The following is a 16,559-nucleotide window of genomic DNA, read 5'->3' on the forward strand; positions in this document are numbered from 1 at the left end:
CTTGCCAAGGAGAATTACTAAAATTTGCCATGATCCATGCAATAATTTTGACATGGTTCACAATTAAAAAGAAATCCGTCGTCAATTATTTTAAAAATGCATATTCAATGACTCAAATCTGCCATGAACCAGAAACTAAAATTGCCATGATGAATTACCTAAATTTGCCATGATACATGCACTAAATTTTGCCATGGTTCATAAAAAAATAATTTTCATGATCAAAATACTAGAATTGACATGGTCAAAACACTAAAATTTCCATGATTTATAAACTAAAGTTGACATGATGAATTACTAAAAATAGCCATCGTTCATGAATTAAATTTGTTGTGGTTAATTATTAAAAATTGCCATGATCAATTAATAAAATTTCCTGAGAAAAGTAGTTGAAATACAATGCTAGCTATAAATCTAGAAAAAAATAGATGAAACATATCATGGCAACTTTAGTGTAAACACTATGACGACTTTAGTGTAACATCATGGCAAGTTTTGGCTCCAAAAAAGTCATCGAAACATATTAATATGAGATATAATTTTGAAGATCTATTCGAGACGGATTTAATGATGGAAACGATTTTAATCAGTTTTTTATTTAAAAGATAAAATACTTTTAAGTCTGACAAACCAAAAAAAAAATCCATCGATGTCATCTGTTTGATGATCTGTCGGTTTGTTTGACGTGGGAAAATAAATAATAATAAAAGCGTTTGGACCATGTCATTTCATATCACATGTGTGACACTTATCATTTGAGAAAAAAATACTCCTTCTGTTAAAATGAATGTATCTAGATGTATTTTTATTCTAGATACATCTATTTTCATCCATTTATGCGACAAGTAATTCTGAAATAATAAACATGGAAGGGCAAAATTGAGGAAGAAGGAGATCGTCCTGATGCGTGGTGTTGCGGACGGAAGTGGCCCATTCGAAATTCAGCCTGCTTAATGGGTTCCCTCCATATCCAACCCCGATACCCCCAAACGCCTAGTACTTAATTTCCCTCCCTCCTTCCCTCGTTTTCTGCTCTCTTTCTCTTTCGGCGCCCCCCCGATGCCCTCCTGCCTTCTCTGAAGCCGAAGACGCCCATCGCTCCCGGGAGTCGGGGGTCCCGCAGCGCGCGATCGCGAGATCGGGCTTATGTCGGGGGGCGGCAGGCCGCCGGCTGCGCAGAAAATCCTGCAGTCGCTGCGCCCGCCCCCGGTGTTCTCCACGCCGTCGCGGCCTCCCTTCGCCTCACCCGACGACTACCACCGCTTTCATGCGCCGACTACCCCTTCTGCCACTGGCTCCGGCGGCATCGGCTCCGGTGGTGTTGGCGGCGATATTGATGAGGGGCTTGTTATCCGGACGCAGGTGAGATACTTCTGCTCCACAACGAGATCTCGATTTATTCGTTTCTCCTTCTAATTTTTTGCGGGTGTTGCTGAGCTTGTGTGTGATTTGAGCTGTTTTTGTAGACACCAAATGGTTTCTGAGCTTGCGGGTTTTGTTGGGTGTATGTGCTGATTTGAGTGTATCTGAAGGATCCACTTGCAGATTCCTTATTTTTTTCTCAATTTCTTGTCCTCCCCAAAGTTGTCTCTGTTTTCGGAAGCTTGAATGCCCAGTGCCTACAATTGTTTACATGTTAGATAAACATGGACTATGTTAATTGTGTGACGTGGATCGACAAAATAAATATTCATGTCATGTTGTCGTGCCACAGCAAGAATTGGAATGGTGGGTAAGTTTCATGTCAATTCTTCAATGGTACAAAGAGGAAGAGTTCTGTCACCTGTACATGTTGCCTGCAGCGAGGTCCTGAATAAACAGATACTTAGGCAACATATGGTAATAATATATAGCCTCATTAGTACTTGCCAACTGTTTCCGCATGACATGGCTGGCAGTAAGAATTGGTTGAACCGCAATTTATATGTATTTTTGCTCTGCAAAAACTCCTTTGAGCTCGAACAGAAATGATTTATCGGTTTATGTTGGTATGTATGTTTTGGGTTCAACCCTTCTCTGCAGCCTGTATGGTGGATGAAACATGTGTGTCTAGCACCTTGAACAGTTTAAGAATAATATAATATCATCAACTGAACAAGTTTCAGCAAGTAACAGTGAAGAGCAGCTGAGTTCCATTTGCCGCTTATACCTGATTCTGTGCAAGCTCGAACTACCAGATGAGTGCAACTGTTGAAGACATGCATAATGCTCTGATAGGGAGATAATTATCATGTAGTACAATATAAGATCGGTTTTCAAGCTTCAAGCTATGTTAGCTTGAAAAACAATCTTATATTGTGCAACGGAGGGTGTACATTTTATTGCCCTCAACTGAATAAAGATAGGTCAAAGCTTCAACTAGTCATAGGCTACACTGTTCAAATGGTTTATAAATACTCTGAATCTAATGAACTAATTTGGTGTAGGATTATCACACAACATAGGCAACTATTTTGGCTGTCATTGCTGTTGAATAATTCTTATGCTGGTATCTTTTATCCTAATTGTTTGCTGCAAATACATACGAGCTGTTTACTCGTTTCGCAATACACTTATGTTTTCACATGCGATTTCTGTCATTGCAATACCACTGCACAAAGTTGTCTCTATGTGGATTCTAAGTGTATTAAATTAGGTTCAATTGTGCAATAAAATGATATAGTGCCACTATGGAGATGCCAGTTGCTCCTAGTTCTTTGTGTGTCTTCTAGGTTACATCCAGGAATTATGCTGTCAGGTCATTGGATTTTGTATGTGATTGAGCTGATGCATTTTCTCCAAAATCTGAAATAGTTAATGATAGACATCCTTGCCAGACGTCAGCTAGTCTGTCTTACCATCATATAACACAAGTCCCCTCTTCTGCAGCTAAAAAGAAAAGCCACACGCGAAGAAAATAATGCGGCTGAGTCGAGTGACTGTATGATTGTCACCACTGGAGTTACTGGCAATCCGCTACTCACCCCAGTGTCTGGAAAAGCTGTTAAGAATTCTAAATCAAAGACTAAGAACAATAAAGCTGGGCCTCAGACACCTACGCCAAATGTTGGTAAGTGAAAACTTCTTGAGTGCCATTTGCTCTGAAGTCCAAACTCTTTTTTGCCTATTTATTCAGGCAGCAAAAGATTAAACATGCACATCTTTTCATGTACAGGCTCACCACTCAATCCATCAACTCCTGCTGGTACTTGCCGCTATGACAGTTCGTTAGGTGATGACAATACTCTCCGTCTATATGATTTTTGTTTTAGGATGAGATGTTACAATTCAGCATTCTGGAAGAACTCGAATTTCTAGTTACTCTAGGCAGCTATGGTAAAGTAAATACTCTGCACATTGGCTTGCTTTTTTTATCGGGGTTAAATCCCTTCTTATAGGAGAACTAACTTGCCCATCAAGGCAAAACTAAACTGAGTACAATCTGGACTCTTTCTCTCTATCTAATCAGACTATGAAGTTTTTAGCTAATTAGATTTGACCCTACAGCTATAAGTCTGGCCCCACATAACATCACTCCCCTTCTCGAAAAACAGCTCGCCCTCGAGCTGGAAGGAGGGAAAAACGAGCAGCGAACTCGTCAAACGGCTCCCAGGTTGTGTCATCTTCAGAAGTACCCACCATTGGACTAAGACCTGCTTGACACCATTACGTAGGCTTCCACGAAGAACTTTGGCAGGGGCAGGCGTGACATGACCATGCTCAATCTCAGGCAACACAAGAGTTGTGCCAGAGGGGGGTGGAGGGGGGGGGGGATCCCTGTGGAACTTCTTGAACAGGCTGATATGGTGCACTTCTAGTGAATGTGTACCAACAGGGAGGGCATGTTTGTACCCGACTGAGCCGATGTGCTCAAGTACCTGAAATGGCCTGTAGAAACGCGGTGCCAACTTGCCCTGCTGGTAGAGATGCTGCCGGCCGATGCTGAAGGAGAAGGCATGTCCACTCGCTGGTGTCAAAGGAGAGCTCTTGATGCCTACTGTCATAGTAGTGCTTGGACCTTTGGACTGTTGTTGGGTCTGAAGTAGATGCTCACACACATCGTGGAGGAAAGAATCACGATCCTGAAGGGCTGTGTCAACAGCTGCCACTTGGGAATTGTCAGGACTAGAGTCACAGAGACAAGGTGGAGAATGCCCATAAACTACTTCAAAAGATGTAGCACGTTGTGAGGAGTTGTGTGATGTATTATAGCAGTATTCTGCCCACGAAAACTACTTCAGCCTGCGACGCGGTTGATCTCCTGTTAAGCAACAGAGATACATGGCAATGACCTTGTTGACCACCTCAGTTTGTTCATCGGACTGCGGATGGAAAACTGAACTCATGTGTAGCCGAACACAGGACAATTTGAACAATTCCTGCCAAAAAGCGCGGGTGAACATAGGATCTTGGTCGCTCACAATTGACTGTGGAAGACCATGAAGGTGTACAATTCCCTCAAAGAACGCGCGTGCCAATGAACTAGCGGTATAGGGATGTTGCAGCGGGATGAAGTGTGCATACTTGGAGGAGCGATCGATGATGGAGAGAATCACAGGCATGCAATGCATGCACGGCAGGGCCTCCACGAAATCCATGGAGATATCCTCTCACGTAGAGGAGGGAACCATCACTCAAGTAGGACAGCAGGGTGAAGGGTCTCCGTCTTGTTGCGCTGGTACATGGAACAAGTACGCACCAGATCAGCTACTAGGTGACGATCACACAACACATGGAAGTCAGCGCAAAGGCGATGTAGTGTCTTTTGCACACCCTCATGAGCCGTGCTGGTGTGCTTGAGGATTGCAACCAATGTCAGGGACGTCTCCAGAATATGTACTCGACTTCCATGGAGGATCAAGTTGTCCGCACAACTCCATTGGGTCGCTAGCTTGCCTGCTAAGATGCTGTCACACATGGCTAAGAGCTTCAGGGCGATGTTGATCTCGTCCTGTAGATCGTCGAAGATGGAAAACGGCGGCAGTGACAAAGCACAAATTGTTGGAGAGCGTTGGTTTCACGGCTGGACAAGGCGTCAGCGACAATGTTCAGGCAGCCTGGCCGGTATTGAACAGTGAAATAAAATCTGAACAACTTGCTGGCCTGTTGGTGCTGCAGAATCGTCTAGAGTCGCTGGTCGAGGAGGAACTTCAGGCTGTAGTGGTCGGTGCAAACGGTGAAAGTGTGACCCCACAGGTATGGGTGCCAATGGCGGACAATCTGAACCAGGCTTATGAGCTCCTGCTCATATCTAGTCAGTTTAGCATGGCGAGGGGCAATGTGGCGGCTGAAGAAGGCTAGGGGACCAACGCCTTGATGCAGGACCACACCGAATCATGTCCCTGAGGCGTTGCATTCAACGATGAAGCGGTTGTTAAAGTTGGGCATGTGCAACACTGCACCTTTGCTGATGTCGCACTTGAGCTCTTGAAAGGTGGGCTCAGCTTCGACACACTAGCGGAAGATGTCCTTGGTGAGTAGGTGCGTGAGATGTGCGATGATCAGTCCAAAGTCCTTGATGAACTTGTTGCTGAGAAAACCGCACAAGGCCCAAACTGAACATGGAGTCGGCCAACTATTGCACACACCTTGTCTACGTCCATCGCAGCAGAGATGACATGGCCTAGGTCAGCCACACTTGTGGTGCTGAATGTGCACTTGCTTTGCTTGAGGAAAAGGACACGTTTGCCGCAAGAGTTGAAAGACAACACCAAGGTGGCGTAGGTGCTCATAGGTGCTTTCATTGTGATGAGCTATAAATCAGTATGTCATAACAAAATGAGGACGATGTGACAAATGAAGGGTTGCAAGATCTCGTTCATGAGAGCCTGGAAAGTTGCTGGTGTGTTGGTTAAGCCAAAAGGCATAACCAATTCATAGTGGCCATCATTAGTGCGGAAGGCTGTCTTGGCGAAATCATTTGGGTGCATGTGCACCTAATGATACCCCGAGCGCAGATCAAGCTTGGTGAAGAGCCTAGCACCATGGAGTTCATTGAGCAACTTGTCAACCACCAAGATGGGAAGTTTATCTTTGACAGTCTGCTCATTCAAAGCCTAGTAGTCGACATAAAATTGCCAGGAGCCATCATGTTTTTTGACGAGAAGGACAGGTGAAGAAAAAACGGAGTCGCTGGTGCAGATAAGGCCTTGGTGAAGCATATTGGCACATTGTCACTTGAGCTCGTCTTTGTGCAACCGCACATACCGGTATGGGCACACGACAACAGGGGTGGCGTTGGGAAGCAGACGAATGCGGTGGTCTTGGGTCCTGGCCGGTGGGAGCGTCGTAGTAGAGGTGGACGAACTCGTTGAGCATATCATCCATGGGTCCCGAATCCTGTCTCAAAAGTGTATGCACGACCCTCCCGGGAGGGGGGGGGGCACGTGACATGGGTGCTGTGGAGGTGGAAGGATACGTGAAAACGATGGAAGTCCCAAAAAATGGGCCCAAACTTCCGGAGTCAGTCGACACCAAGAATGGTGTCGAAGCTGCCGAGCAGAATGGTGAAACAGTCCTTGCGGAATGTCAAGCCTTCAATATGCAGTGGAATGTCAAGCCTTCAATATGCAGTGGAATGTCATAGGTAGAGTCCTGAATTGGCGACCTGATCACCGTTGGCCACCATCATACGGAGGACGGGGTCTACCTCCGGAGTAAGGCTGGTAGGCAGTAGAGCACTAGAGTCGATCAAGTTGTGTCAAGCCTGTATCTAGCAAGGCAGTGAATGTCGTGTCCTTGATGCAGACACACAACTGCATTATGTCCATCGTGTGAAGGCTCCAAAGGCCGGTGATGGCACGAGACTGGGGGGTGGGGGACTTTGATCCATCCTTGTCGCAAAGGTCATGTGGAGCGAAGTCGTCAACCTCGATGAAGAAAAGCTTGGCGCACTGGTGGCCCGGGACATAAGGCTCATCACAGTTGTAGCAGATGTCTCACGACGCCGTTCGGCAAACTCGGCTGGAGTGAGATGGAGAAGTGCTGGTGGTGCCGGGGTAGCTGATGCCGGAGTTGGGGCAGGGGCAATACAAGGCGCCGCTACACGAGTCCAAGGAGGCTGTGGCTGTGGCGCCGAAGAAGGTGCACGATGGTGCCGCTCATTCGCCTTGGCGAAGGCAATACCGGAGTGGAGGTCAATGGCCGCTGAAGCTCGCCGTCTTGGCAAAGGCCCTCAGGCAACCTTGTGGTGTGCTGGAACTACTGCTGGGCTGGCGAAAAAAGCTCACTGTTACGGCAGAGAAGTGCCATGAACTTGCTGCTGTAGTCAACAACCGAGGGGGTGATGATAGGCGGGCAAATGTGTGAAGAGATGGCCCGAACTTGAGGTGGCAAGCCTCCTTGAACCGCTCCCATGTTGGTATGCCATAGTCACGCTCCAACTACAAGTACCAAAATTTAGCGTCGCCCTGCTGTCCAAACTTTGTCAACCTCGTGTGTGCGCTGACCCTGGAAAAGTTGGTCGCACCGGTTGAGCCAACCGAGGGGGTCGATGGAGCCATCATACGTGGGGAAATCCAGTTTGTGGAAGCGAGGACCGAACTAGAGCAAGAGCCAACATGAGTATAAGGGCATGGTGGGACGGAAGTTAGAGGCGAGGCATTATTTTGTAGGCTGGGTCGAGGGCGGCTTCCAGGCATTAAAGGGGTTGCTGCTGGGTAGGTTGAGGGAGGAACATGGTACTGTGGTGGCAGCAGCTGGTGGTACGCGGGATAAGCGGTGTGGCTTGGGTTGGGGCACAGGCTGGAAGCAATCTGGGTGGAGGTGGTGGGTGGGCAGGACGTGCCTCATGGTGGGCTGAGAGCGCGCAGTGAAGTCGTGCTGGTCTGGCCTGCGGGTGTGCCAGAGAAGACCCTGCCATCGCCAGGCCCTGCGCTGGGGTAGAGACGGGCGCCCCAAAGAATCCACTATAGCCACTAGAGCTGAGGAAAGCGAGTGCTTGATCCTCCGTGCTGTGGGCCACAAAAGCTTTGAGTTGATCAGAGATTTCTGTGATCTGGGCTACGGCGTCGGTGTTGAGGACCTCGTCCCCAGGCATCTTAAATGTATCTAATACCAAAATTGGAAGAAATCAAATTTATAATTACTCTAGGCAGCTATGGTAAAGAAAATGCTCTGAATTGACTTGCTTTATTCACCAGATTAAGTCCCTTCTTATAGGCGGACTTACTTGGCCATCAAGCCAAAACCAAACCGATTACAATCTGGACTCTCTCTCTCTCTCTCTCTAAACGGACTCTGAAGCTTTTAACTAATTAAATTCTGACTCAAACTGAAGGCTAAGGGAAACCGAGTCTCCCTGCTATTTGCGCTTCCTATGGTGGCTCTGCTGTATTGTTGTGGGCCCTACGGCTATAAGTCTGACCCCACATTCATATGTATCTTGCAGACTTGGATCTTCCAGGATTTGGTTACATCTTAATTTGTGTTCCATGTTACTGTGCACTGTTACTTATATCTACCCTGATCCATCTTCAGGACTTCTGACAAAGAAGTTCATCAATTTGCTGAAGCAAGCTGAGGATGGCATTCTAGATTTGAATAATGCTGCAGAAACACTAGAGGTTACATACACACTGTTATCACTGCAGCTGATACTTAATTGCTTCCAATTGATACAAATTTCACATATTTTTCCTACTATTCAGGTTCAAAAGCGACGCATATATGACATCACAAATGTCCTCGAAGGAATTGGTCTTATAGAAAAGACACTTAAAAACAGAATTCGTTGGAAGTAATGCTATTTTCCTTTCTTGAACTTGTCTTCCTTCATTTAGGCTTATTTCTTTACCACTTGGTGTGTTATATAAAGCTAATCTCACATAACATTACAGGGGCTTGGATGATTCAGGAGTGGAATTAGATAATGGCCTTTCAGGTTTGCAGGTATCTGTTCATGTGAATTTATTATTCCTACTGAAATTGACATATTAATTCTACGCGCACCTGAATACTTTGTTTGAGATATATTATGATAAGGATATCAAGCTCAGTATTGTATAACCTATTCTTTCAGACAGAAGTTGAAAATCTTAATTTGCAGGAGCAAGCCTTAGATGAGCGTATAAGGTTGGTAGTGTTGCAAACAACAAACTTCAAATTCTGGGCTTCTCTACAAAACATACAATCTGAGCATGATATAACCTGGAATCTTGTTTTTTTTTTTGCAGTGATATGCGCGAAAAGCTAAGGGGGTTAACGGAAGATGAGAACAGTCAAAGGTAATTGTATTTCTTGTGTTGCGTCAATGTTGAATGATGTATAAAACCTGACTTTCATTTGTCCATTAGATGGCTCTATGTGACGGAAGATGATATCAAGGGATTACCCTGCTTTCAGGTCTGCTACTCTACTTACATGGGTGAACAATGTCACACGTTAGTTGTTATCATTTGCAGTTGACTTTACAGTATTTCTACAGCAGTGATTCTGTATGTTAACATGTATTTCGGGCTTTTCAGAATGAAACTCTAATTGCAATAAAAGCTCCTCATGGTACTACACTTGAAGTACCTGATCCTGATGAGGTAGGATTAGTAAAATTAGTGGAGATTTGCACACACAAATGGTTTTGTGGACTGATTAATGACTTCTTGTGTATCTGCTCCCTATACAGGCTGGTGATTATCTCCAGAGGAGATACAGAATCGTATTAAGAAGTACCCTGGGTCCAATAGATGTTTACTTAGTTAGGTAATGCTGCATTCCTGTAGTGGAGCTAAATATTTGTACTGAATTTTACCTGATCAGAACCTGTTGTATTTTTAGTCAATTTGACGATGGATTTGAGAATTTGGGTGGTGCTGCAACACCTCCAAGGCATACAAATGTCCCAAAACCTGGACCTTGTGAAGACTTACATGCAACAAACGCTACACAAAGCAGCAAATCAATCAATGTGGAATATAATATTCAGCACAGGCAGAATACTCCACAAGATCCTAGTTCTTCAAATGATTATGGAGGGATGACAAGGATAATCCCTTCAGATGTTAATGTAAGTCCGGTTTTCTAGTTTATTTTTGAAAATTTCTCCTGTATCATAAAATTCAAATAAAATGTTACAACATTATGCATGACTGTACAAACTTTTGTTCTGCTCTTTCTGTTAACCTTTTTTGTCCCTTGAACTCTCACATGCAAATCCTATTTGTAAAACTAACTATTAAGTTTGCAGAAGCATACAGTAAGTTTTTCTCTATAGTAATACTCCTCTTGTGCAAAGATATCAAAAATGATCATGACGGAACTATAATGCTACACAATTTTGCAGACTGATGCTGATTACTGGCTCCTAACAGAGGGTGATGTTAGTATTACTGACATGTGGGAAACAGCACGTATCCTTTGTTTGATCATTCATTAAACCTTATTAGGCTATTCACTAATGTTTGAAATATATACATGCTAAGTAGTGATTATTTCAACTTGAAGTTCTTAACATGGAAAATAGCAGAAGTGCAGTGGGACACCGCTGTGTTTTTACCTGAAGATGTTAGCATCCCACATGCACATCATAGTCCGCGGATGCAGGTTCCAAGCATGGATCAACCATAAGGTCATGGCGGTGAAAACTTGACATATGGAATTCCTGGAGTGCTGTTTCAGAAAATACTGATTTCAAAATGGAAAGATCAGGGCAGCAAGTTCAGACTGATCACCGTTCTGAATTTGCTGTTTGTTATGGAGACGATTGGTGCCAACTAACTTATCAGTCTGCTGCCTTGTTTGTTCTGGCATCTGTCCTTCAGTTGAAAAGGCGCCCATGTGCATATTGCACCTTGAATTCGGGCTGCTATGCACATTCGGTATCTGCTTTATTTCTCTAACTGAGTATATTTTGCAAGGCAATAGTGGCTCTGTAGCTCTCTTGGGAATTAATACGAATCTTTTTGAGCAAAAACAGTAGGGAAGTCCCCTGTTGTGACTCTTTCATTATATAAATGGAGTTTATACAAAGGGGTAATACAAGTGGAGTTGGGTGAGACAAGGGCATGTCACAAATGATCTAACCAAGATTGCATGCCCTCCACCAAACTATGTTTAGCTCTCTTTATGATTAAACCAAAATGTTCATTGAAGCTAATGTCACTGAAGCCTAATACCCAGCAATAAGAGCTTCCTAGTAGCACATGATGTCCAATCTGTTTCTAGCTTCAGTAAGCATCTTAAGCAGTTCCAATTCCGGTTTCCATTCAATCTTTAGGGACAACCAGAAGTTTTAACTGAATTCATAGCTGAAGAAGATATGAAGCAAATCTTCATTGGTCTCTTCAGTACACACATGTACTGTCATCAATATGTATGTTTTTTTCTGGTTATGAGGTCTCTGGTGTTTAAATTTGTCATAAATTAGGAGGTAGAAGAAAAATTCTGATTTAAAAGAGATGAAGATTTCCATATCCATCTAAATGGAGCCGGGGCTGGTGGTCGGCCTCCAATCATCTCATTATATGCCTTTTTGTTTTTTTAATATGCCTTTTTGGTGGAATGAGCTTGAAAGAACCATATATCCATGTCAGTGGTGGATCCAGGATTTAAAGATACTCGGGGCGGACTTTTTAAAAGAAACAAAAAAAATCGAAGCCATGATATAATCAAGTAACACAATCAATAAAATTAAATTGTCAATTGTGCATTCAGGCAACATGATCAACACAATTAATTATTCAAAATAGTTTCATTCTCAAGAACTAGAGAAAGAAACATAACACAATTTTTTTTAGTAAAGTCTAACTTGGACTCCCGCTTGTTGAATCTTTCATTATTTATCAAAAAATGTCTAATTTTCAAGTCCATTGCAATACGTTAAAGATGTAAAAAAGTAGATCAATTTAAATCTTAGCACAACATGACACTTATTCAAACAAAAGATAAGACATGTTTTTGCCACTAAGTTGCCAATGTTGGCTCGATTGTAGTTTTGAGCCGACGGCCCTAGAAACAAGGGACTCCATTCTCTTTCTCCATCCAGTACTTGGACGAACCTGGCAACGCCACGGGAAGGCAGAAGTGGAGCGCCATGCCTTGCAATTGGAAACATCAAGTCCAGGTTGCGGATAAAAAGTAATGGGCTAATCTCATCTTTCATTGGGCCTTACTTGACTGGCCCATCTCCTAGTGAATCGTGGCCTATCGTGTATCTCTCCTAGCGAACCGTTCATTTCCTCTCCTCTCGCTCGTTGCTCAACCTCATCTCAAAGCGAATCTGCTCGCCTCCCATGGTGGCCACGCCAAAGCAGTAGGTGGGATACCCTAGATCCTCAAAATTTACCAAGGGCGGCCGCCCATACACGACCCCATGCTGGCGTCGCCCGTGATCCTTGTCATCATAGCTCATAAGGCCATTTAGTAGGTCATTGAGCATGAATTATATTACATTGTTGAACAACAAAGTAGACATTTGAAGATGGAACATATCATGTATATTTTCCTGGGCTTATATTCTTGGGCTCCGAAGACACAAATCTCCTTACCTCTAGAATAAGAATAAAGTTGAAGAAAAATGTGTTGGAGTTTGTTATCTTGCCAGAGATCATTCCATAGAAGAGCAAACGTCCCTTTGAAGACCTTGCATTTAGTCATATCTTTAAATGTCCCAAGATAGAACAACAACCCTTCCACCAAAAGGATCCTCTATTAGTAGGAAATGAGGGGACATTGGCATTGCCATGTTCTCTCCATATTAGATCAACCCAGGGAATGTCATGCTGGATAAATAACTTAAATACGTTCTTTGTCAATAGTGTTTTGTTTTGGTTCTGAGATCAGGAACCCCAAGACAACCTAAAGTTGAGTGTGGAATACCCAGTTAGGTATTGCCCTCCCATCCCCGTCTCTATGACACCATCCCCATGGGGAGAGAAAACTTCCCGTCCCTGTCCCAAACAGGCTTTTCATCCCTGTGGGGAAACCCACCTTCAAGCAACATTCTTTCTATAGGAACACTCATCAATCTTACACATGACTTTGGAAATCAAAAGTGATCATGAAAATCAAAGTCTTTGGTTGGCTTCTCCTCTCAGACAGACTCAACACCAGAAATATGCTCAAGAGAAGACATTACAACATTGGAGATAACTACAACTGCCTCCTATGTGACCCACCAATCGAGGAAACCCTAGAACACCTCTTCTTCACATGTCCATTCAGCCTACAATGCTGGTCGCACCTTGGCATCAACTGGAGATTACAAGACACAAGACTACAATGGATAGAAAAAGCAAAATCCACATGGAAAAGGCCCATGTTAATGGAAATTTTCTTACAGGCTGCTTGGAGCATATGGAAAGAGAGAAATAACAAGCACTTCAAAGGGATCATACCTTCAAAAACCTCTTGGCTAGCTCAGTTGAAAGAAGATCTCTCCCTACTTTGCTATAGGGTGGGAGAAAAACACAAAGCCTTTTTGAACTCTTTTGTAACTAGTATCTCCTAACTTAGTTCTCCTTTCTTTCTTTTATCTTAACCCCACCACCCCAGCTTTTCTCATGGCGATGGATGTAAGGTTATGACTCTGTAAGACCTTTTGATACTTTAATTAATATATATGGTAGGAGCATCTCCTACTGTTTCAGGTGTCAAAAAACATTTGTTAGAAATTTAGCAGCATTCCACCCAAAAAATAGCAACATTTTAGCCCGAAAAATAGTAGCATTTCATCACAAAAGCAACATTTTAGCACAATAAATAGTAGCATTTCAGCAAATAAACAACATCATTTTAGCACATAGAAAGTTCCCAAATCTCAAGTTCCACCCACACAAGTACACAACAGTTCACGATCTTATGAAAGGACATTACAATTCAAAGTTTACACACAAATTTAAATTTCTTTTGCCTTTGCAAGCAAAAGAAGAGCAGCAAGCCATCAATGTCCAACATGGTAGCCTCCACATCTTGATTTTTCATGAAGAGTCAAGCATAACTTCTTAGATTAGGTGGGCAAAATGAATACATGAGATCACACACATAATTAACAACAACAACAAAGCCTTTAGTCACAAACAAGTTGTAGGCTAGAGGTGAAACCCATAAGATCTCGCAACCAACTCATGGTTCTGGCACATGGATAACAAGCTTCCATGCACCCCAGTCCATGGTTAGTTCTTTGGTGATACTCCAGTCCTTCAGATATCTCTTTACAGACTCCTCCCATGTCAAGTTCGATCTGCCTCAACCCCTCTTGACCTTATCACCAAGCTTTAGCCATTTGCTATGCACTGGGGCTTCTGGAGACCTGCGCTGAATATGCCCAAACCATCTCAGACAATGTTGGACAAGCTTCCCTTCAATCGGTGCTACCCCAACTCTATATCGTACATCATCATTCCAGACTCGGTCCTTCCTCGTGTGGCTACACATCCATCTCAACATGCGCATGTCCTCCACACCTAACTGTTGAACATGTCGCCTTTTAGTCGGCCAACATTTAGGGTATTTTTGGTTTGTGCCCCATCTTGCCCCACCAATTTTTTGGCATGACCAATGCAAGGGCATGGCCAAAAATTTGGCAACTTCTTGTTGTTTGGATCATATGATGGGTTTCGTAGTAATTTCAAAAAATTTCCTACGCACACGCAAGATCATGTGATGCATAGCAACGAGAGGGGAGAGTATGATCTACATACCTAGTAGATCGACAACAGAAGCGTTTGGTTGATGTAGTCGTACGTCTTCACGATCCGACCGATCAAGCACCAAAACTACGGCACCTCCGAGTTCTAGCACACGTTCAGCTCGATGACGATCCCCGGACTCCGATCCAGCAAAGTGTCGGGGAAGAGTTCCGTCAGCACGACGGCGTGGTGACGATCTTGATGCACTACAGCAGCAGGGCTTCGCCTAAACTCCGCTACAATATTATCGAGGACTATGGTGGCTGGGGGCGCCGCACACGGCTAAGGAATAGATCACGTGGATCAACTTGTGTGTCTCTGGGGTGCCCCTGCCTCTGTATATAAAGGACTAAGGGAGGGAGGCTGGCCGGCCAAGGAGGGTGCGCCAGGAGAGTGCTACTCCCTCTGGGAGTAGGATTCCCCCCCCCCAATCCTAGTTGGAATAGGATTCGCGGAGGGGGAAAAGAGAGAGGGGGGCCGGCCACCTCTCCTTGTCCTAATAGGACTAGGGGAGGGGGGAGGCGCGCGGCCCATATTGGGCTGCCCCTTCTCTTTTCCACTAAGGCCACTAGGCCCATATAGCTCCCGGGGGGTTCGGTAAACCTCCCGGTACTCGGTAAAATCCCGATTTCACCCGGACACTTCGATATCCAAACATAGGGCTTCCAATATATCAATCTTTATGTTCTCGGACCATTTCGAGACTCCTCGTCATCCGTGATCACTTCCGGACTCCGAACAACCTTCGGTACATCAAGATAAACTCATATATAACTTGTCATCGTAACCTTAAGCGTGCGGACCCTACGGGTTCGAGAACAATGTAGACATGACCGAGACACGTCTCCGGTCAATAACCAATAGCGGGACCTGGATGCCCATATTGGCTCCTACATATTCTACGAAGATCTTTATCGGTCAGACCGCATAACAACATACGTTGTTCCCTTTGTCATCGGTATGTTACTTGCCCGAGATTCGATCGTCGGTATTCCAAATACCTAGTTCAATCTCGTTACCGGCAAGTCTCTTTACTCGTTCTGTAATACATCATCCCGCAACTTAACTTATTAGTTGCAATGCTTGCAAGGCTTAAGTGATGTGTATTACCGAGAGGGCCCAGAGATACCTCTCCGACAATCGGAGTGACAAATCCTAATCTCGAAATACGCCAACCCAACATGTACCTTTGGAGACACCTGTAATACTCCTTTATAATCACCCAGTTACGTTGTGACGTTTGGTAGCACCCAAAGTGTTCCTTCGGCAAACGGGAGTTGCATAATCTCATAGTTATAGGAACATGTATAAGTCATGAAGAAAGCAATAGCAACATACTAAATGATCGGGTGCTAAGCTAATGGAATGGGTCATGTCAATCAGATCATTCACTTAATGATGTGATCCCGTTAATCAAATAACAACTCATTGTTCATGGTTAGGAAACATAACCATCTTTGATTAACGAGCTAGTCAAGTAGAGGCATACTAGTGACACTTTGTTTGTCTATGTATTCACACATGTATTATGTTTCCGGTTAATACAATTCTAGCATGAATAATAAACATTTATCATGATATAAGGAAATAAATAATAACTTTATTATTGCCTCTAGGGCATATTTCCTTCAGTCTCCCACTTGCACTAGAGTCAATAATCTAGATTACACAGTAATGATTCTCACACCCATGGAGCCTTGGTGCTGATCATGTTTTGCTCGTGGAAGAGGCTTAGTCAACGGGTCTGCAACATTCAGATCCGTATGTATCTTGCAAATCTCTATGTCTCCCACCTGGACTAGATCCCGGATGGAATTGAAGCGTCTCTTGATGTGCTTGGTTCTCTTGTGAAATCTGGATTCCTTTTCCAAGGCAATTGCACCAGTATTGTCACAAAAGATTTTCATTGGACCCGATGCACTAGGTATGACACCTAGATCGAATATGAACTCCTTCATC

The 16,559-nt window shown here is 44.0% G+C and overlaps 1 protein-coding gene across 3 annotated transcripts; it reads left to right on the plus strand.

Annotated features, from left to right (window-relative positions):
* The first annotated feature begins 1,042 nt into the window (after positions 1 to 1,042).
* LOC125513103 (transcription factor E2FA-like) lies at positions 1,043 to 10,941 on the plus strand. 3 transcript variants are annotated; one of them, XM_048678148.1, is made up of 14 exons: positions 1,043 to 1,362; positions 2,869 to 3,049; positions 3,155 to 3,211; positions 8,458 to 8,543; positions 8,628 to 8,716; positions 8,817 to 8,868; positions 8,999 to 9,051; positions 9,153 to 9,203; positions 9,273 to 9,321; positions 9,444 to 9,509; positions 9,599 to 9,675; positions 9,751 to 9,979; positions 10,256 to 10,322; positions 10,436 to 10,941. In XM_048678148.1, the coding sequence occupies exons 1-14, from the start codon at positions 1,147 to 1,149 to the stop codon at positions 10,537 to 10,539; spliced, it is 1,377 nt and encodes a 458-aa protein (XP_048534105.1). In that variant the 5' UTR covers positions 1,043 to 1,146; the 3' UTR covers positions 10,540 to 10,941. The 3 variants fall into 3 exon arrangements, with proteins under 3 accessions (XP_048534105.1, XP_048534106.1, XP_048534107.1); XM_048678149.1 differs by having other exon boundaries at positions 10,439 to 10,941; XM_048678150.1 differs by having other exon boundaries at positions 9,026 to 9,051.
* The last annotated feature ends 5,618 nt before the right edge of the window (positions 10,942 to 16,559 follow it).

Source organism: Triticum urartu, chromosome 6, assembly GCF_003073215.2.
Source record: "Triticum urartu cultivar G1812 chromosome 6, Tu2.1, whole genome shotgun sequence".
In the NCBI taxonomy this organism is placed as follows: Eukaryota; Viridiplantae; Streptophyta; class Magnoliopsida; order Poales; family Poaceae; genus Triticum; species Triticum urartu.

Bases quoted from the DNA above. Each gene is read 5' to 3' on its own strand.
- LOC125513103 (XM_048678148.1), top strand. From the start codon at position 1,147: ATGTCGGGGGGCGGCAGGCCGCCGGCTGCGCAGAAAATCCTGCAGTCG. The intron at 1,363-2,868 runs GTGAGATACTTC...CCTCTTCTGCAG, and splicing joins GGCTTGTTATCCGGACGCAG to CTAAAAAGAAAAGCCACACG. The intron at 10,323-10,435 runs GTATCCTTTGTT...CATGGAAAATAG, and splicing joins TGACATGTGGGAAACAGCAC to CAGAAGTGCAGTGGGACACC.